The sequence below is a fragment of the Ursus maritimus genome, unplaced genomic scaffold (assembly GCF_017311325.1).
Source record: "Ursus maritimus isolate PB19 unplaced genomic scaffold, ASM1731132v1 scaffold_17, whole genome shotgun sequence".
NCBI classification, from domain to species: Eukaryota; Metazoa; Chordata; class Mammalia; order Carnivora; family Ursidae; genus Ursus; species Ursus maritimus.
In genome coordinates this window covers 55,691,405-55,713,310 of record NW_024424119.1, presented here as the reverse complement: position 1 = coordinate 55,713,310, position 21,906 = coordinate 55,691,405, and the positions used below count along the sequence as shown (strand labels likewise).

The 21,906-nt window shown below is 53.1% G+C and overlaps 1 protein-coding gene across 1 annotated transcript in view; it reads left to right on the top strand.

The window, feature by feature from the left end:
• MED27 (mediator complex subunit 27) overlaps nucleotides 1-18,822 on the top strand; it is a 197,084-nt gene extending 178,262 nt beyond the window's left edge. Inside the window, exons 7-8 of the mRNA XM_008698681.2 lie at nucleotides 15,985-16,062; nucleotides 18,248-18,822. Coding sequence (XP_008696903.1) covers nucleotides 15,985-16,062; nucleotides 18,248-18,382 — 213 coding nt within the window. The 3' untranslated portion in view covers nucleotides 18,383-18,822. The remainder of the gene's footprint in view (nucleotides 1-15,984; nucleotides 16,063-18,247) is intronic.
• Nucleotides 18,823-21,906: the final 3,084 nt, after the last annotated feature.

Below are 21,906 nucleotides of genomic sequence, written 5' to 3'. Positions count from 1 at the left end.
AGAGGCTTTTGAGGTGTTCCAAGCTCACCCAGTTTTTAAGCTCAGTTTGTCAGAGCCCCGTGGTCTACGCAGGTGCCTAGTGTGGGCTGAGGGAGGCGGGCTGGCCCCATCCTCACCCTTCCCCTGCCCCACCACTTGACACTCTGGTCACCTCTTTTTCTGATGTCAGGGCTCCCCGTGAAATGCTATTTGGGAGAGGTCGGAAGAAATGTGACTAGAGAAAATCCTTTCCCAGCTTCTGATGGTAGAAGGAGCCCTTCCCCGGAGCAGCTCAGCACCTGGGGCTTACGAGGGCTCCCACCACCCCGTAGCACCCAGGCCAGCTCCCTTGCAGGACACCAGCTGCTTTCTTCTGCTCGCATCCCTCCCCGTCTCTGCTTCCGTCCAGAGGTGCACATGGTGGGGTTGCTTGTGATTTCATTCACTGCCCCGTCCAGCTCAACAGCAATGACTTACTGAGCCCCTTTGCCGTGAGCCAGGCACTCTGCTGGGTGCTACGAATGCGAGGGAAAACCAGACAGACAAGGAGGCACAAGAAGGAAGGAAGGTCACTCCAGCACGTTAACTAGAGGGCTGCACTCAAGAACAACATGAGGGGGGGCGCCTGGGTGGCACAGTGGTTAAGCGTCTGCCTTTGGCTCAGGGCGTGATCCCGGCGTTATGGGATTGAGCCCCACATCAGATAAAAAAAAAAAAAAAAAAAAAAAACAACATGAGGGGCCTCTCACGTTGGGGCAGTCCCAGCAGGCCTACGTGGGGCCAGACCTGAACTGAGACAGGCCGCTCCTGAGAAGGAACCAGTCATTTGAAAAGCCGCGGGAGCAGATTCCCGGGTAGCGGCAGCAGCGCACCAGGCTTGGGTTGAGGAGCACGTCCTAAGAGCTGTTGGAAGTCTGTGCGATCGGAGCGTGCAGCAGTCAGAGGGAATGCCGTGGGGGATGGAGGCAGAGCGGAGGGTGGGCAGGGGCCTCTGGGTCCTGGGACAGAATTTGGATTTTATTCTCAAGTCCACCGAAGGGTCGGGTGTGGAGAAGGAGGGACATGATTTTGAAAGCTGAGCCCAAATCGTTTCTACGTGAATAATAGTTGTGTCCAGGGGACGCCAGGGTAGCTTAGAGAGAAAGCACAGAACTTTGTTTTTAATTGAGGGGAAATTCACGTAACACAGAATTAACACAATTCCATGGCTTTCATGGTGTCGTGGAACATCCGCCCCGTCTGGTTCTAAAACATTTTCATCACCCCAAACGGAAACCCCATCCCCATTAAAACAGCGAGCGTAGGGCTTTTGTATCAAAGCAGCATAATGGACCAGCTCTCTAATGGTGTTTAATACATCACTTCACATTGTTCCCCGACCCTCTCCGTGAAAGGCTAGGCCAAGGACAGATGCCTACAGCTAGGGGAAGAGTCTGACGCCCAGCGCCACACATTTAGGGAGCCCGTGAAAGCATTAAAATTTCACAGTGTGATCACAGTTAAATATAACATGCTATCCTGGCTTGGATCATGAAACAGAAAGAGATTAATGAGAAAATGAGCTTAGTCACTAGTAAGTAACCAGTGTTGGTTTCTTAGCTGTGCTGTAGGTCCCGGATCACGATAGGTGTCAGCAGTGGGGAAAACTGGGCGAGGGGTACATGGGAGCTGTGCGTACCATCTTTGCAACCTTTCTAGTCCAAAATTAAGTTTACCTTAAAAAGAAAATCATCATCTTGACTCTTCTAACACTCCTCTACCCAGCTGAGCTCTCTAGAAGCATAGTGGAGAAAATCGGTCCAGAGCCAGAAGGGAAGGTGTCTGTGGTCATCGGTTGACTTTAGGACGGGCAGCTACATTTGAGTCTTAGCCTTCTTCTCTTAGTGACCATACCTGAGGCATTTACTTGCTTGGTAATGCCTGAAGTCTCAGCCTTAAATGCTAATTTTGTCCATGCTGGCTGCTTCTGTCATGTTTTTCGCCAGCAGCTGGTGGAAGAGCATTCTAAAGAGAAAGAACACTGGTCATTATCTGCGTCGTGTTTCACTTTAATAGTGAGAGACATTAAAGCAGTTCGGGTTTTTTTGCCTGGTTTATCTCGGCGTCCTCTGTGGTATTCCAGTGAGTTACCTCCTTTGGGCCCCACGAAGGCAGGCCGCGGCTTTGAGGACCCACGAGCATTGCAGACCCTAACTGGTCTTTTAACAATGATCTGATTTCCATCTGAATACCCCTTGTGGGGGAGGGGCTTGCACATGCTCACCTTTGCATAAATACATTTTTTTTAATGTTCTGTGTAGTATTAAGTATTTTTGAATGCAAGCAGAAAGTTTATTAGGAAGTCGTAGAATGTGTGAAACACAGATTTGGTGAAGCATAGACGTGGAGGGACGGTGCTGTATTTTTATTCTACCTCCCCTAAAAATAACCTGCCAGGCACTCCTTGTATTTGTTTAAGACTACGAACACACGCTGAAACAGCGTTTAAAATCTGACCTTAGTCTAGTCGGAGAGACGTGGGCGCACCGGCCAGTTGTCCCGCGCAGTCCGTGTGGCGGGTCTGAGTGGATGCATTTGTAGGGACGGGGATTTTACCTCAGCTGGTGAATGGCATGTTGTCTGTGCGTGGGCAGAGCCTTTTCTGAGAACCTTCATCATCCCTGCCTTCACCTATTTTTGACTAAATGGACTTGACCGGATACTGACCTGTACTTGGTTAAAGAACCACAGTTTGGGGACAGGAGATGTGCTCTCTGATCACAACTGACCGCATGTAATGACGTCCGTTTCCTGTACCAGGGGCAGGTAAGAGTCAGTGGATTAAGGAGTTGTCTGTTTTCCCTGCTAAAACATCGTCTTTTGCTGTCAAAGTAAGGAATATATTGGAAAATAGTGTAGTACAGAATTAAGCTTTATCCTTTATCAGTAAAGTTTTCAACTAATCATCATCACACGGAAGGGGTTTGGGATTTTGTTTAAAGAAAGTCATGCACTTGCTGAAGATGCTGGTGGGGAGGATGGAGGACACGTAGTGTGGCCTCACGAAGAGGCAGGACGGCCCGGTGCTTAGTCTTCTGCTAGTCTTAGGCCACGTTGGTGGACAGAGGACAGACCACGCGACCAAAACAAAGCTGGGACCACTTTTCTGTTGCAGACTCCGAAGGCCTGCTGCGATTCATGGGACAGTGGTTAGCATTTCCAACTCAAAATGCCAAAAGAGAAGGATTAGGTGGCAGCATTTCTAAACTCTGCTGTTTAGTCTCAGCTTTTTCTCAGAATCCTATTTGCTTCTTGTCCACCCACTTAAATTTTGGGTGTCTTGATGGATGTTACTGGTAGCGTTTCCCTCAAAGACACCGAGAGCAGTGTGGTACACGTTCCCTCCCGCTTGTCATCTGTCTGCTCACACCCGTGCGCGGAGACTGGGCAGGGGAGGCTTGGTTGTCCGCATTGTCCGAAAGGCTCAACCCGAAACAGAAGGGAAGTGCGTTTTCAGATCACAGTGACACGGTCAGGGAGGATCCTTGGTCATGAGTAAGACAGGATCTCTCCAGCAGAACACAGTTCCCGTATGTGCTCACCATAGCAATCAGTGCCGGAGATGGGAGTCCTGGGCCACCGGCACTGGCCTTCCCCGTATGGTGGGAGGAACGATCTCCAGGCATTGCTCTGGTGTGAGCCCCAGGACTTCCTTTCTTTGGCGTTCATTATGTGGTCACAATTACTGCGGACTGTGTGTGTTTCCCGGCCCACAAGCAGCAGCGGTGGCGGCCGCAGAGAGAGGCCTGCTGGGAAGGTAGGACCCCTCCCAGGTCTTTCCCCTCAATGTGACAAAGCAAGGTGGTGGGAGGGGGCTGCCTCACAGAGCCCACCCGAGCTTCCACTTGCCTTTTCATTCCTGGAGAAGAATGTCAGGAGCTAAGAGAATGGAAGCGCACACCTGTCACATTCTCCTCAGGCCGTGCACGCGGGACTCCCTGGGTTAGAGACAAGCTCACGAGGTCCTGTCGCAAATCCCACCACATGAAACGAAATGTGGCCTGCCTTTTGTCTGCAGCAGGGACTGTCAGCAAGCCCTTTCCCTCTTCCTCATTAGACCCCTTACCCAGGCGCAGGGAAGCGGCGGAGGGCCGGGGACAGCTTGCTGTGGGGCCGTGGCTGCCGACAGGTTCCCGTCATTTACTGTGATGCCCCGGAGGCTCTGTGCACTTCGTCCTGGGGCGAAGAGGCTTTTTATAGCCAGCGCGTCTCCAGCAGAGCAGACTCAGAGAATGGGACTTAGAAATAGGGGGGCCATCTGAAAGGGCAGAAGCACAAAGAGCCAGGAAGGGTTTCAGGCGTGTTCGTATTTTTCTGACATTTAAACTCTGCAGGGGCAGTCGCTGTTTTGATCTTTAACCTCCTCATTTCACAACACTGCATTTTCATCCAGGAACTTAGGGAGAGTGAGAGCGAGTCTGCAGCTGCTTACTGCGTAAGTCCTGGCGGGGAGGCTGAGGAAAGAGGTGGGGCGTGTGTGTGGCCGCAGACGGGCAGGTGGAGACGGCGGACGCGGTACCAGAGGGAGCGGCACGCCCTCCGGAGCATTTTCACCCGGAGGGAAGCACAAAGTCGGCGCCTGTGCATGTGCGGCTCGGAGTCCACAGTCATCATTCCAGAGGCATCAGAGGGAAGAGCGGCCCTCTCGGGGCTGTGCCATTATGGAACTTCGCTGTGGGCAGGTGGGTTGTCCAGCGGTGGAGAACATTCTGGGCCGGCTGCCACTGCGTCCTTGCTCCTGTATCCGCTTCCTCATACATTCCCTCACTCGTTCATACTTGGAGATAAAGACCAGCCTCGGCCTCGCACAGACTTTGTCAGGGGGTGTCTACTGAGTGGCCCCCGGGGCTTTTCCACACAAGAGACAGAGTCGTCCGTAAAAGAGTCCCTGCTCTGAAATTTGGGATCCATTGAATCTCTACCGCCAAGTTGAGTGCCCGCCCAAGTAGTACGTGATAAACCTCACTCATCGCTAACCCCAGGTCGCCGGCAGAGGGAGCTGTCCCAACGAAGGCTGGTTCCAGAGGGCAGGACTGGCTCTTCTGAAGGAGGCTGTGGCGTGCGTACCTGCCGCAGCATCGTCGTCGCTGGAGAGGCTCAATAAGCAGTCATTTCCATCTCCTCTGCAAGATCTAAAATTTCTACCTACCAGCTCATTTATGTACTTTTCCGAAAGCCCCCCTGAAATGCCACAAAGCCCAGGAAGCGCCTACAGCGGTGGCCAGAGCTCGAAGCCTTGGTGCCACACCTGCGTCCCGGCCCTCACTCGGCGGAGGCCCCCACGCCTACGAGGATTCTGCAGCCTCCGAAAAGGGGTCTCTCCCGTGTCGTAGAAGGGATCTCTGCTTTTTCCAGGTCCCGTCACTCTGACAAGTGCCCTTTTCTCTTAAATGCTGATCAGCTTTTCTCAAGAAGGAGAACTTAGCATTTTGTAGACCAGATATGGTGGCAGTTGGCGCTGTGTTTCCACGCATTCCGTGGCTGCCTCATAAGTGTGTCTTGGTTCTCCCAGACAGAGAAAACCGAGCACCACTGTGAGGGCAAGTGGGCAGACTCCAGACAAGGGACAGTGCGGGAGGAAGGCCTGCTGGAGCCCAGTGTCATCAGGCTGTCGACGCACTTCAGGGAAGCAGAGGTGGCAGACAAGCCCAGGGTCATCCCAAAAGGTGGCCTTTCCTAAGCTGACAGCTGGGCTGTATCGACCAGTTTGGATAAGCAGAAGGAAAATCGGAGTGGATGTGGTAGAGTCTGAGCTCCCGGGGCCGTGGGCCCTGGAATGATGGGGGGGGTCATTCCACTCCCCAGTACCGCTGGAGTGCCTTTTATCACTACCTTTTCTCTTCAGGGGTAGGCTTGAATATTCACAAGCTTCTAAACCCAGAAGAGAATGGATCATTGCTTTTTCCCCTTATGATACCCCAATACTTTCCCTCCGCAAGGCTCCCTCTGCCACCACTGAGCATGGTAATGACCGAGAGCTTTGTTCAGGTCCTCACACGTACCCGGTTTCACAGTTAGAATGGAGCAGGAAAGCCTGGGTCCATCCTGCTGGTTCATGGCTCTCTGCCATTAGAGGAGTCCCAGAGGAGTCGGTCTCTACTCTGGAGCTCATTTCTTCCTGAGGGCTTGCACGAGCCTCGGGATACCCCAGGTCAGAATCCAACGACTGCTTCTGGGAAGCCTGGCCGCCCACCATTGCCCAGTCCCCGTTCCCACAGCCCAGCAGGTCACCTTGCACTGCAAGGAGGCTTTCCAGCCCCGAGCCTGCCCCCTCTCTTGGGCCCTGTTCCCCATTCCCCACTGTGACCTTTCCTGGGAGAGGTAGAGGTTCTGCCATGTGTTCAGGCCCCTGTGTGGTCTAACTTGCCTCGGTCTCCCCATCTGTAAAGTGGACATCGTACAAGCACCCACCTCACAGAAATGGGGTGAGGTTGAGTCCACAGGCCTAAAGTGTGAGGTGAACTTCCAGTCAGTGGCTCACCCGACTTCTTGCAAGTGCTTGTCGGCAGTGACCACTCTCCTCTCTTGAGGAAGCTCTCCTCCTCCCACCAGTCTCTCGCCTAGATGACCACTCCTCACATCTCCTCTTGTCTTCACTATCTCCTCTTCACAGCGGACACAGATGTGGAGACTCAGGTTCTGGAGTCAGATGGGCCTGGATGTGCGTCCAGCCCGGCCGTGTGTGGACTGGCCAGCTGGGGATGTGGACTCTCTCCGTGCTTCAGGTCCCCTGGCCACAAAAAGGGGAGATAGTAGAACCTGCCTCGTGGGGTGCGTACCGTGAGGGTTCCGTGTGAAGTGCCGGGCGCTGGGGTTGCCTACAGGAAGCACTCAGTGCGTGACAGGGGAAGGGGCATGAACTCAGAATCCGTGGCCAGGTATGCATGTGTGGCCTGCTTTACGTTAGGTGTTCTGCCACAACAGCCTCACACCCTCGCACCGAAGCAACGTCCGTCTTTCTTTTTCTCCAGGCAGAGGACCTCCTCTCTGGTCAGAAAGTGAGCCACACGGGGAATAAGGCACCTAGAATTACAACCACCCAGCAGTGCCCTGACCTGCTGATACGGAATCACAGTCCCAGGACCTGGAACGTTCCCTCGCGTCGTGAGAGGGCTCGTGGCACCTCTGGTGATCCCCAGAAGGCGCCCGAGAGCGATGTGTTCCGCCCTGACACCCTGTTTGCCCCGCCCGGCAGCGCCTGGGCAGAAGGCAGCGGGCATGGTGGTGGCAGGGCCGCCTCACGGGCAGGGCTCCCTCCCTGCTCTGCACACCGGGTTCTTTCCCCTGCAGTTGCCTTGGCTTTGGTAGGGAAGTAGGTGGGATTGTCTGGATTTTCTTGGGAGCCCAGATGTCTCTGGATGTGTTTCTCTAACTACAAGGCTGTTCCTGCAGAAAATAACATCACACCAAATGGGTACAGAACAGTTCAGGTATCTTTGGGGCTTGGACTTTGCTGGCAGCCAGCAACAGAATCTGGCATTTTACCATCTGGAAAGCGTTGAACTTTTTTTGTTCATCTAAATGAAGAGCTTTAATCCCTTAATCCTGGGAAATGTCAAGGACCTTTTGTGTGCAGCTCCTCTGAGCCCCGCACAAGGGCTTTGGCAGAATGAGGCTGGTCAGGACTCTGGAGAGATCCGTTGTGGCCACCCTGGGGTTTCCCTGTTCACCGAGGCCCTTCTCCCCACCGTGCCCCGTGACCTCAGCTTTTCCCACTCCCATACCCCCTTTCACGGTGCTCCCCTAACACCACTGGCCAAAAGTAAATCAGTAGAATCCCACCTTATCTCATTCATTCGGGGTCACGTCGGTGAGTGGCCCCCGTGCAGAGCCACCTTTCTGAGCACTCTCCTCTCCGTGGATGCCCTGAGCTAGGCCCATGGAGGATACACGAGCCCTGCGTGGCCACATCCTTGCCGAGAGCACGGCCGGGGGTGAGACGGGGCTCCTGTCATGGTCAGGCAAGCGCCAGGCTAGAGTTTCCACAGGTGCTGCTGGGGGTGCAGGCCAAGGGGCAGAAGGGCTTCAGGGAGGAGCATCCCACGCTGAGCACAGAGCAGGCGGGAGAGCAGGTTTGGGAGGAGGAATCCTTGGAGCCGCTGGCGGTGTGGGAGCGTGTCATGCGGCTGAGGGAGACCAAGCTGGGACCCGGCTCACCCAGGCCCTCACACGCCTTTCGTGGTGTTTCCCAGTTCCCTGCAGGTGCTGGGTGTGGGAGCAGGGGCAGTGGTTGTCTTCGCTTTGCCCCTGGAGGCCGGTCTGGAACCGGCCCGCACTCAGATCCAGGCTTCGCTGCAGGGAGTCCGTGGCATCTTGGCTGCAACTTTAAAGAGATTGGAGTGAAACCCCCAAACCAAACAAAAAACTCCTTTAAGGAGTTCCTGGCATGTGTCACAGGCTCTATTCAGTACTTTACAGACAAGCTGTCACCGTTCTCAGACAGAGCTTGATCTCGAAACTGGCCACTTTTCCAGCAAGAGGGAGCAGCAGGGTCCATCATCTCCTGTCCAGTTCCCACCCGGACAGCCCTGCCTCTGCTCTCACCCCCAGCAGCACTGCCTGGTGCCAGGGGATGGTTAGAAGCCCTTCAAAGCCCATGCTGATGGCCCCTTCATCGAGCAGAGAGGGAGGTATTGATCCTGTCTAAGTAATCCCTGGTCCCCCCGGACTGCGATGCTTCCTCCTCAGGCCTCCAGGCTGGTAAGCCCACGGCATACAAATCTGGGGTGCAGATTAGAGACTTGGGCCGCATAATAAAAACGAAACCGCCTGCTTCCACTCTACTGTACTTTTATCCCGGTTTGAGAAGCGCTTCCCTGCTCTGTTGCCCATTGCCCCCAGCCGCTCCCCCCAGCACTTTCAGGAATGACTTAACAGCATTCGCATTTTGAAATAATGATGGCTTCTCTTTTCATGGAATGAGTACTTCTGGGACTATTTTAAATATTCTTCATAAAGCCAGTGCTCCTCCTCGGAGCAGTGTTGCTGGCAGGGATTACGGTCTCTTTAAACATTTAACACACGAAGTTCACATCTTTGACTCCTGGACCCACACACAATGTTCTCATTCCGAGACGTTCCCAGTGCCCCTCCCCTTAAGGGTGGGTCTGTCCTTGGCAGAAACCTGAGTAGCCACCCCAAACTCTTGGGCCGATCTCCTTATGGAGCATTCGAGTACCTCCAGTGAACGAAAGGTCATCTTTGTTCTCTGACTTGCAGCACGTGTACAACCAAGTGGCAAATGTTTGGTTTGTGCTCCAGTCTCTTTGAAGCCCGTCAAGATGGGAGGAGGCTTCTAGCACCAAGAGCCATGCTGCACGGACAGTGTCCCTGGTTCTGAGCTGGGTTCTTCTCCAAGCTCTTTGTTACTGGCCCAGACGCAGAGGATTAGGTGGGGGGATAGACGGTCACATCAGGGCAGCTGGTGGGTTCCTGGAGTGGGACAGATCGGCTGGTCCTTTTTATTAGAACAAAGAGCTTTAATGTCATTGCTGGTTGGCCTGAGGGTGGAGCTCCGCACAGATATACCCCCAGGGTGTGCAGCCAGGCCCTGCAGCAGCGTCCACTGAAAACCTAGACCCAGGGGTGCCAGTGATCCCTGCCTCATGCTCCTTTACCAGGGCCAGCAGGGAGATTGATGCGGCCAAGGTCACCCAGATAATTAGTGATGAATCCAGGACTGTACCCTGTCTCCTGACAGCTCCACATCACCTTTCCCAGCATGCTGCCTTTGGTTATGTTAATGTAGGCCAGAGAGAATGTTCTCTTTGGAGTCTGTAGAAGCAGGTATTGGCTGGAGGGAAGCCAGAATCTGGGTCTCTACCAGGCTTCTCTTTTAAATAAGCAACTCCTAAACACTTGGGTACTTCACTTTCCCTATTAATCTTGTGGGACACACTTTTAATAGAAGCCTCAGCTCTGCTGGCTTATGAGCCTTGGGCCTCATGAGCTGTGTGCTGGCAAACGCTTGGCTCCGTGCCATCAGCCCATCGCAGTAGGAAGAGCGGCGCGTCACTGCCAGAGCCCAGGGCCGGCCCAGCGCCCACTGGCCACAGCCCTCGCCCTGCCGGTAGGAAGCAGGCAGTAGCCCACAGCGGCCTGTTCATCTGTAGTCCCTAATGCTGCTGACGTCACGGTCACCTTGGGGAGCTTTCTAACCACATACATCCTGGCCCCCAGCCTAGACTCCCTTTTAAAAGCTGAGGGATGGAGCCCTCGGCACCACCTCACGTCTGCTGCTCTGCGAGCGCTCCACACTGGCCTGGAGGCCCGCGCATAGGTAGGGGGACGCCTACACCCTTGGCGAGCCCCGGAATCCCTGAGGACGGGCCCAGGGCCACCAAGTAACTCAGTACAGCTGGTCCCTGACTTACAGTGGTTCAACTTAGGATTTTTCGATCTCGGAATGGTACGAAAGCAACACACATTCAGTAGAAACAGTACTTCAGAGCTTGAGTTTGGATCTTAAGCTAGCGATGAGCGAGTGGTGTGATCCTCTCTGAATGCTAGGCAGCCCTGCAGCCCTCAGTCCGCCCCGCACTCCTGAGGGCAACCGACCCCTCCACTGACGACCGCTCTGTGCTGTTCGGTACAGTATTCAGTACGTTACATAAGATACTCTGCATTTTATTACAAGATAGGCTTTGTGTAGGATGATTTTGCCCAGCTGTAGGCGAGTGTGAGTGCTCAGAACCCGTGTAAGGTAGGCCAGGTGAAAACATGTATTAAATGTATTTTCAACTTAACGGTGGGTATATCGGGATGTCATCCCATCGTAAGTCGAGGAAGATTGGTACCACAGACTGTCTTTTTCGAAGAGTAAGCTGCTGAGGAATGATAGTATATTGAGAGTTTTTGCCCCTCCCTGGGTCTCGCTGGCCCTTTCCGTTTGTCCTTTGCTCTTCCCCGACAGATAAAGAGCAGGGTCTTTGTGGTCACCATGAAACCCGGGCTCTGCGGGGCTGACCTTCAGCAGAAAGTAGCCTTGCCGGCCCTACCCCGTTCTCTCCGCCCCGCCACTGGCCAGAGGCCACCAGTGGGAAGAAGAATTTGGACTTGACATGCCAAAATGTAACAGAGGATTCCCCTTCTCTTTAGCACCCCCCCCTTTATTCTTTAGCAGCGAACTTTGGATTTCCCTTAATTAACATGTGTGCACCCTGACCGCTGCCAGCTCTTGTTTGCCTGGTGTCCCCCTTCATTCTGCATGGCAGGGAGACTCAATCCAGAGACCTTCTTGAGGGCCCACCTGTGTCAGGCCCCGTTGGGATGGCTGCCTGGTGTGTGGCAGCAGGCAAGAGGCAGAGGGAGAGCCGTGTGAGTGCAAGAGCCGAGTCCTGCCTCCCTAAGAGTCCTGGGGGCCATTCCCTTCTAGGGTGGAGGTGGCCTGGGTGTGCCGTCTCTCCGCACCCCTGCGGCCTCTGTCCGGGCTCAGGCTCCTGCTGCGCTGCTCTGGAGCTGCTTGAGTGGGCAGTCACTTAACCTCCCCGTTACCCTTCCTCTCTGGGTAACAGACAGGCTCGTCACAGCGCCCTCCCGCGGCGGTCGTGAGGATTAGGCTAGAGAAAGAGAGGAAGACCCCTCAGGGGGGTGGGTGCTGCTGTTCAAGTGCTTTCCCTGCGTTGGCACATTGAATCCTTGTCCAAGGTCATGCGGCTTAAGTAACAGCACTGAGGCCCGTGCGTCTGGCTCGCAAGCCCCGACTCCTCCCACGCTGTGCGGCGTGGACCACCTCGCGAGGGGCTGCGGCTCTTAATGCAGGCAGCTCTGCTCTGGCTTTGGCTAACGTAACTCGTGATCTCCCAAGCACCTTCTCACTTGGGCTGAAGACGTCAGGAGCTCCTTGCACACAATATGGTGGGGGAGCTTTGGGAGACTTGTTGGGACTGGCATCTCCGTCACCAGTGTGTTGACTGGCAGCTGTTTCAAGGGCTCTTGAAAGATTCCTTTCTCCCCCGGAGCTTAGTTCCCTGCCAATTTGGGTGCACGAAGACCTTCTCCACGGTGTGAGCTGGGACAGAATTTGGAAGACCTGGTTGGTAGAGGGGGAGGAGGAAGCTGCAGGTGAGACTGATGAAGCCCCTCGGATCTGTGATGGGCCATGGGAATGTCACCCTACTCAGAGGAACTCACCAGCGGCATGGCCATGAGCTAGAGGGGGGGAGTGCACCCCAGACTGAACCAGAGCCTCTGCAGCGTTCCTTGCCTGGAGGTGAAAAGAGACAGCTCTCGGCAAAGCCCCTGTGTGACTGTCTGCTCACTGCTTTTGGGGTGTTTTTTGTTTTTAAGTAAGCTCTGCCCCCAATGTGGGGCTCAAACTCAGGACCCCAAGATCAAGAGTTGCATGCTCTACCAACTGAGTCTGCCTGGCCCCCTCCCCACTGCTTTCTGAGTGGCCCTGTCCCTCTGTGCCCAAACTTCTCCCGGCCCTCCCTCGCTGCTTACCTGGTGTCACTTCCCCTCTGCTCTTCTTTGCAGAGTCCCCTGTCTCCTTGGTCTATTGTTACTTTCTCTGCTCCTCCCTCCCTTGCCACAGGCTCAAAGTCTGCTTTGATCTGTTCTCAGGCGCTTTCCTAACCTGCACTCACTGGAGGGATGAATGGCCTCCCCTCCCGGGAAGCATTAGTGCCCTTCTCAGCTGCAGGGTGGCTTTGATCTCCCAGTGGAATCTTAGGAGCTGTACCTTACAGTGGGGCCATTATGGTGGGGCCCGAGCCTCGGCTGGGCTGGCACAGAGTAGATTTAAATTAAATTAGTTAATAGCAAAATGTTTTTGTTGCCCCAGGCCTGTTGTTTTTTTTCAACATCTTGGATGCTGAGCAAAAACCAAACCAAAACAAAAAAACGACTTTGTTATTGAAAAGTGTCAAACAGGAAAACAGTGAAGGTGGAGTGCTTTGACAGAAAGGAAGATCATCGTAGGTGAATTTTTCCCACACTCTGTAGCCATGCCTAAGCCTGGTGCTTTGGAGTTTGGCCACAGGAACCCCAAAACCAGTAGTGGAGGAGTTTGTGAGGAAGGGAGAGAAAATGTAACCAATCTGTCAGCTTGGCTTCCTTCTATTAAGATGTCATTAGTGATGGGAAAGTGGGGAAATTAAATGATCATAGCAGCACGAGAAAAAACTGCCACCGTTTGGCAATTTAAGGGAGTAGTTTATGCTGGACCTTGTGAAAAAGTGGCCAAATTTGACCGGATTGCCAACGTACTAATAGAGAAACTAATTAGGTGCCCTCTCCAGAGCCAGAGGCCAAAACAGCACTGTGGTGGATTTGGAGCAGGACCCGAAGGCCATTTTCCGGTTTGTTCAGTTGTCCTGTTCTCGAGTGGCCAGCTGTCCGGCAGCCCCATTTGCACATCTCCTGACCTGGGCTTCTTGTCAGGCCTCTGGCGCGCCCAGGACTTCACTGGGCTGGGACACGCAGCCGGCGATGCCCGGGCCTCTGGGGCCTGTGCCTTTTTCAGAACCCGCGTTGCGGGCTGGGGGTTCCTATTGGGAGGGGTGGTCCAGGAGTGGGCCTTGCAGTCTCTGGCCTCAAACACCCACTGCCCCTCCCCAGCTGTGTGACCTAGCCACCTTCCCAACCTCTGGAAGTCTCCATCTCAGTTAACATTCAGTTTGCCGCTGAATTGTATATGTTGGTCATATAAAATGTTTCCTAAAAATTCTACAAAGAAAAGCAAAGAAAACATGCAGCCAAACAAAGCAGTCCAGCCTGGGCGGTGGCCTCTGGGCAGCCAGTGTGACTGGGGAATCCGGCCCCAGGACACGGGCTCAGGCTACTGAAGTGAACGGATCTAGGCTCGTCCCAGGGGACTCCTAGGACTAGAGATGAGCTCTCCACGTCTGGGGAAAGGAGCACACCCATAACTAGGGGACAGCGGGCCACCGGCAAGCAGCTAGCCTGGCTTCCCCGCTATGACAGCACTGACGTGGGGGGCAGGGCTTGTTAGAAGCACTGTAAAATAAATAGCAGGGGCTGGTGAAAGAATTCTCCAGAAACTCTTTCTTTCATAAATTTCCCACAAAATGGCACTTGCATGGGTGGTTTTATTTAGCAATGGGTCTGGGTGGGGAGGAAGCGGCCTCCAAGCTCAGGGGCTGCGGGGCTCAGTTTGCTTTGCTGTGTTTTATAGCCATAATTTCACCCCACCGATCACCACCCACCATTTTGCCAAGTTATCATTACTACTGTTTAAAAAAAAAAAAAAAGCATTGCTCATTTTAGAAAGCTGTCTGTCAGAAATGCTTAAAATAAAAACAGTCTGCACTTGAAAGGATAAGTACCACTTATCTTGAAAGTCACTTGGGTAACAATTTCTCAGCAATGTTGGATATGCGACCTATAGCTGTGTTTTCAAGAAAGCCAGTGCACGTGTTCCTGGTATGTGGCCTTTGGTGAGTGGGCATTTTGAAGTTTATTTCTTGATTTGACAAATACATATTGAGCACCTGCTAGATGCCAGGTGATGTTCTCGGCCTTGGGGATGTAGCATGAATGAGATGGGCATGATTCCTGTCCCCACAGAGCTACTCGTCTTGTGGATTCACCAGCCACCAGGCAGGCCACGGAAGTCCAGCAGGGAAGGAGTGCACTCCAGAAGCGGGAGGAGCAGAAGGAGGGGAGACAGGCTGGTGCTTCCCATGCATGGCCGTTTATTTAGGGAAAGTGAGGCTCGTGTTCTATAAGCGAGGGAGCCCGTGTCCTCACTCTTCGGGGTATGACCTCTCTGATCTGGGGTGTGGACACAGCTCGACTGACTTCTGGGTCATTTGCAACTCACCGTGTGGAGCCCGAGCAGCCCCTCCAGGTTCCTTCCACCTGATTGCTTTGCCCCCCTAATGCTTAGGTCCATTGCCGCATCACATGGTGTCCGGGGACAGCTAGAAGCTGGGGACGTCTGTATCAGGTAGACCCGTGTTTACTCCTGCCCAGAGTTGAACATTTTACCTGGGTGTGTGTTTCGTTTTGTTTTTTAACTACAACATTTATAATGACAAGAATCCCCGTGAAGACAGCCAGCTAAACCATGAGTTTGAGCACAACTGTCAGATTAGGTATCATCTGTTAATTTGCTGATTGATGGCAGGCATTAGCAATTTGTGGTGTCAGATTTCAGAACTACAAGGGATCTTAGATTACTCCTTTGTTTTTCAGAAGGGACATTGAGACCCAGAGAGATTAAGTAGTTGGGGGCTTAAGCCCAGTGCGCGTTCTGTCTGGTCACCGGTTGCCTCTAGTAGGCCTAAAGTGGTCTTGCCCTCGGCTCTGCTGGTAACGCCTCTCCTTGGAGTTTGGGAACAGTGGGTGTGGCCCACCAGGATGCTGAAGATAGGCCTCAACTTTCAGAGAGAAGACCACACTTTGAGTGGCAAGGCTCCTCAAAAGGGTAATAGGAACTGTGAGACCCAAGGGAAAGATCATCAGAAATTATCAGATTCTGGGTGTCAGAATCATAAAATCTCTATGACTGCAAACTGCGACAGAGTGAGAATTACAGGAAGCAGAAAGACCAGTTCCCCTGCCAGGGACAGTGTTCCAATGTGACAATGAAGTCCAGCGTGGACAGGTGCAAACTTCTTTGCATCCATGCAGTGTTACCCTGTGGAGGCTTGGCTAAGAAACCTCTGTGGTCTGCCCGTCTTTCCCTCTCCGCTGGCCTCGGGCCATGTCCCTCCTCCCAGGTGCTGCCCCCCACCTGGGTTTCCAGTTGCTGGAACTCACTCCTCCTAACTCCAGGCCTGAATACTTGGCGTCCTCTCTGCGCACAACACTCCTCCTCCCCTGACCCTGCCCCCAACCTTGCTAACTAATTTCCATACTTGAGAATTTATTTTAGATGCCCTTTCCTCCCAGAGACGTTCAGAAGCAGATTGGCTTATCAGAGAAGGAGATGCATTGGTTTTGTTTTCTCTGTGCTGGTTTGGAGTGGCCTCTAACTCCAGTCGTTGTCCTTGGTTCCAGGTGACAGACCACGCCACCACTGCCCTGCTCCACTATCAGCTGCCCCAGATGCCCGACGTCGTGGTCAGGTCCTTCATGGTAAGTGGCCTTAGGAGCCAAGTCTGCTTTGGAAAGCTTGGCCCCTCCAGGTAAGAGCAGGCAGCTCAGAAGGTCGCTGCTGCAGTTTGGGACCGTGGGGGCCCCCCAGCAGGAGATGGGCCAGCACGCAGCTGATGCTTTCTTTCAACCGGGAAGGGATTTATGAGAAACCGTTTCCCACTTCATTAACTGGTGTTTTCTGTCATGCTGAACAAATGGTGGTTGCAGAAGTGATCTCCCAACAGTTTCCCACATTGATTTAGTCAATAGATATTTATTGAGCTCCTAATCTATGCCAGGCCCTGTGCTTGGCGCTGGGCAGGTAGCAATGACTAAGACAAATCTTGCAGTGCCCCCCAAGATACGTATGTTTTCAGAGTTGGAGCTCAAGATGGGGAGTGACCCCAAAACAGCCAGCCAGCCATTGCACTGGCGTGTTGGAGTCAGCCCTGCCAGCTCTTGTGAAATGTTGGGAATTTTGCATCCTGGTTATTCAAATAGCTTGAAATTGAATCAGCATGTTTGCGCCACAGAAATCAGCAAGCGCTGCAAGTCAGGACCCGCCGCCACCCCAGGGGCTGGTTCCTCGGCACACCTCTGCCCAAATCTGTCATGTGACCAGCATTTGGCCTGCGCAGGGCCACCGGCCAGCTCGGCTGGATCCTGCCTGGCAGAACTGGCAGCTGTGGGTTTCAGCATCGTGTGGCCATGGTTCACGCTCTCCCCTCGGTCGGCTCCATCTTGCACAGCGACTAAAACTCCCCTTCCAGTTCACGCTAGGAAGGCTGCCAGTTAGAGACCTACTCGGAAGACCTACCTGTTAGCAAGCCCAAATCAGCGTTGACAGCCAGGTGGAGTAGCGCTTATCCGCTTCACCCCATCACGGTTGGCCTCAGCAAGTGAGCTTCTTCGAGAACCTGCAGTTCATTTCTTGGAAAACACAAACCCGACTTATTGATCGGCTTCGTGGTCCTGGGAGGGCGGGCGAGCGAGCGAACCCGGGCACTCGGCAGAGCCGCACGTGAGGGGCTCTTTCGTGTGTCAAGAGGACGAGTCAGCTGACAGTCTTCGGCAAGCTGTTCGTTTTTGGACAGATACAGAGTCTTGCTTTTTAACCTAACATGTTGTCGTGCCCAGTTTCCCTTTGGTAACCGACTCTGGGATTTGGGGAGGATTTGAATTTGATCAGCACTGAAGGATAAATAGTTTAGCTGAATGGTCCATCGACTTCCTCACGTTTATTGCCAAAACCTCAAACACCTGGCCTTTGGAAGGGGGATGGTATCGATGGGCCAGTCTGCCACCACGAAGGCAGCTGTGATGGAGATGGAAGGATTTGTATCAATAAACTCGACCTACCTCTTCAAAGAACAATTTTCTTTTATCGACGTAATTCAGGAGGACATTAAATGATGAGATTCATGTGCCCCTGTCACAGAACTTGCTTAACTTGCTTGCCTGTTGTTGTGGGGTTTGGGTTGGGATTTTTTTGTTGTTGTTTTTGGTCGCGAATCTCCTTGAGTTTGAGAATTGAGTTATGGGAGTCTCATCCTTATGTATGATGCCCGAGAGAACTCTGCACTCTGAACCACTCAAGTGTGTATTTGCCACTTATTATGTTATTTGGAGGCACCAGGTTGTCCCCGCCCTCCCCCAGGTGCGTTGGGCCACGTTGTGACAGTGAGTGATGACCTCTGAAATCAAATTAGAAAGAAAGCATGTTGACCTCAGTGAGAGTTCGAGCTTTGTCATCGATGCGAAGTCTTCCTCCGCACGGGTCCGTGCCCGCTCCTCGGTAGGGAACAAGGCGAGGATCGATGCGCCTATTCAGGAGATGTGGGACATAGGAGTGAAACGTGGTTCTGTGCGGCCCCGAGCCCCAGGCTGTGCGCTGGTACGCGGCCACTCCTCCGGGAGCACTTCCTGCCCCGGAAAGCAGGACTTTCTGTTTTAAAAACTCCCTCAGTTGGGGGTTGGGGGACTGGGGGAGTGACAGAATTGAAAATCAGCAGCATTGTGACCTTGTGGATTCTGCATGCAGTGCTCTGTGAAATCGCAGGCCATCTTTTGGGCCCCGGCCAACTTGAGTTCTCTGGCCTCGAGATCATTAGGCTTGACAGGAAGGATGACATTGGAAGCACCCGGGTCCCATTCCTTTTGTTTCTCTCCTCACTTCTCTTTTTAGACCTGGTTAAGAAGTTACATAAAGCTGTTCCAGGCCCCGTGCCAGCGCTGCGGGAAGTTTCTACAAGATGGCCTTCCCCCGACGTGGAGGGATTTCCGAACGCTCGAAGCCTTCCACGACACCTGCCGGCAGTGACCCACCCCAGGCCCGGCCCGGCCTGTGGGCCCCGCCCAGCACCTTCCCAGACAAGCCCTCAGTCGGGTGGATAGCTCAGACCTGTCCTCAGCACCCAGACACGATACCGCCACTCTGCCCCGTTCATAAAGCACGTGTCGTCCCTAACTGCAGAGCGGACTCCATCTCGTGGTGATGGCACTGACTATACACTGTAACTGGCTTATGGAAGACAGAGAAGACCTTCGAACTCAGAATAAGAAAGTGATGCAGCACGCATGCTCTTCCTTGTACGGTAGCAACGCTGGCAAACTCATCCTCCTGGGTCTGGGTTCTAAGTCATTTTCACGAGCCATTATCATTTGAATGAGCCCATGTTCATACATATTGTCATGCTGGGTGTTTTGTTTTGTTTTGTAACTTATTTTTTTCTTTTATAAGCAGTAAAGTTTTTGTACCCCGGACACGGCTTTGTCTCCTGTTTCTTAAAGCACCTTCCACACTCAGTTGAGTGAACGTGTGAGTGGATCTGGGCCTTTTGAAGAGAAATCCACTTAGTAATGTCTGTGTTTAAAAATCGTTCTTTCTGAGGACACATTTCCTTGCTTCTTGCTTTTAGGAGAGAGGACAGTGTTGGCAAATACTCCATTTCAAAGACGTCTTTGCAGTTTGAAAAATGGATTGTTCTTTTTGAGGAAAAAAGCACACCGATGTTTCTTTCTGCTAAAGCAGTAACACGCATACGTACCAAAGGGAAAGGAATCTGCCCGTGTTACCAGCTAGAACACGTGTAAGCAGGCATGAGAGGGACGCCTGGCTTGTTTGCCCCATGTTTTGTCCTAAGTATTACCGTGGACAGATGCCAGCCCAGTCTGCTGAGTTCACGCAGAGCCTTGACCCCAACACTGAAAGCTGTAACCTGTTTATATGAAGAAGCGTTGACCTGGTGAAGGTCTTGAAGGAAGGGAGAGTTTCCTAGAGCTTTCCTGGCCCAGCCGATGCTTCAGATGTTCTCTCTGCAGTGAAGATGCCAGAGAGGCACTGCCTTCTTGAGATGTCCAAAAGAATGGGTGGTTCCTACCTGGGTTCTGGCACCACTCGGACCCTCCCCACCTACCCCCACCAGGCTTAAAGGAACTGAGGACAAAGGGGATTTAGTGAGGGGGAAAAGGATAGGACCGTTATGCTCAAGGTGTGGTCCAGCAGCCACAGCATCATGGGGGCTAATTAAAAACACAGAGCCTCAGGCCCTGCCCCAGACCAAACGAAGAAGATGCTCCGGGGGTGGGGTCCAGGATTCTGATTGTTAAAAGCCCCCCCCCCCGCTGTGGACCCCAGTCTGAGAACCCCCGTTCCAAGAGATGGGCATGCGTCCCGTGCCCAATCTGGGGAGGTGTGATGGGAGGCAGCAAGAACATTTCCCTACAGCCAGTGATTGCAGACTAAATACCATGGTCGTCACATTCAAGCTATTACCCTCGTGAGAGGCACCATGAGCCACTACGAAAAACATGCTGCCAGTTAAACCGCGGCACAGGCCTTCGTGAGACTCCTGTGTGACACAGGAGTCGGTCCCACTGGCCTTTCATTGCTCTGAAACATCTTTCCTCTATTCCAAGGGGGCTGGCAACTTCTCCTGCCTGGAGTCTCCTTGTCGAGCGGGGGACAGACGGTCCCTGGGAACAGACCAGAACACGGCTTCACTGGCTTGTGGGTCTCTTCCCTTCTTTAGTCTCATAAGACACTTGTTTGTTGCTTTGTGAGAATATCCAGAATTGAGGACCTAGGGTCTATAGCAACATCTTGTCCTGTTGCTGCCCATCTTTTCTAAGACGTTTAAATGGCATGTAGACTGACCCCCGCGGGACTCCAGTGTGCATTGTTGTGTGCAGTGAGGACAGTAGGACCAGCTATGAGCAGGTCGGAGCACGTGGATGTGACAAGTACGTCATGACTGCCAGCCGGCTGATAGTACCCGTCAGAGATGTTGAAATGGGGTGGGGGGGGCACTGATGAAACGGTAAATCACCTTGTGAGAAGACTACGTGGATTTTTAACTCTGAATCCTCCTGATTGCACCAGATCAGAGAAGGTCCGAGTTGGTACCGGGGGGTCTAACGCCTGCCAGCCTCCGTGTTCAGGAGAGAAAGCGAGCCGGCCTTGAGTTCAGAGCCTCGGGCTGGCAGGAGTTTCTACTTAATGACATTGTTTTCTCTGTGTCACGTTTAGTGATACTTTCCATTCGTGACAAATGATATTTATTTCCCATTTACAGGAAGGTATACAGTTTCCATTTTAAACAAATGTATTTAGGCAGAAAAGTGGGACCGTTAGAGAAAATTTTAAATTAATGCTAGCACAGGTGGAGTGTGGCTATAGCAGTGGGGGGGGGGGAGGGCAGGCACAGCCAGGGCCTGAATTCTGGCCCCCTGCTCCCAGCAGGGGGGGGCCCAGACAAGTCACTGTTCCTTGGTATAACCCTGTTCCCACTTCTGTAAGATGAAGGCTGATAGTGACGGTGAGAGAGGGAAGCTGGGGGTGGGGTTTCATGGATGAGACAGGATCGGCCATGAGTTGATCGTTCACTGGAGCCGGGCATTGCGTGTGTGGGTGATGCTTGATTTTTGTCTATATTTTATGTATTTTTTTTAATCTTTCCCTAATTAAAAGTGGGAGGGAAAATACAAGGGTTGGGGCAATCAACCATTAAGGCCTTCCCGTCTCTGGCACTCGTATCTTTAGTCTTGAGAGGAGAGAGCTGAAAGGAAATGTACTGAGGTCTAGAAAGGTGAGGAGGGCTGGAAGGGTGTATGCTTGGTGCTTCGAGAGATGGACACGAGGGGTGCCTGGGTGGCTCAGTCGGTTAAGCGTCTGCCTTCATCTCAGGTCATGATCCCTGGGTCCTGGGATCGAGCCCCGAGTCAGGCTCTCTGCTCAGCAGGGAGCCTGCTTCTCCTGCCTGCTGTTCCGCCTGCCTGTGCTCGCACATGCTCTCTCTCTGACAAATAGATGAATAAACTCTTAAAAAAAGAGAGAGAGAGACGGACACGAGGAGACTGGCTTTGTGTCAACCATCAAAATCCAGAGAACGTATTGACCCAAAGTCAGCAAAAGTAGAGACCGGAGGTAGGTCGGGACCAGTGCCAGGGTGGCAGATCGTGTGGGGAGCTGGGAGGCCTGCTGCCGCTGGGAGTGAGGCATCAGGTCCCAGAACGGTCCTTTGGTGCCTCTCACGGAAAGGAACATGGCCATCACTGGGTATGCCACCCAGATACTACTTAGGCTGTCCACCGTGACCTCTAGACCAGACCTACGAGGTAGAGTACGTGACTTAATCATTGCCCGACAGCTCAGCATCTGCTCTGTGCCAGGTGCTCCATCCCAAGTGGGTACGTGGTGTTTCCCCTCGTCATATAGACCAGTAGAGGGTCTCACACAGCAGTACACCCAGGGGGCTATCTGACCACATCACCGGGTCCTGTGGCCACTGAGCGGCAGAGCTCCTCCACAGAGGCAAAGGGACCAGTCCCTGCTCTGCGGGGGTG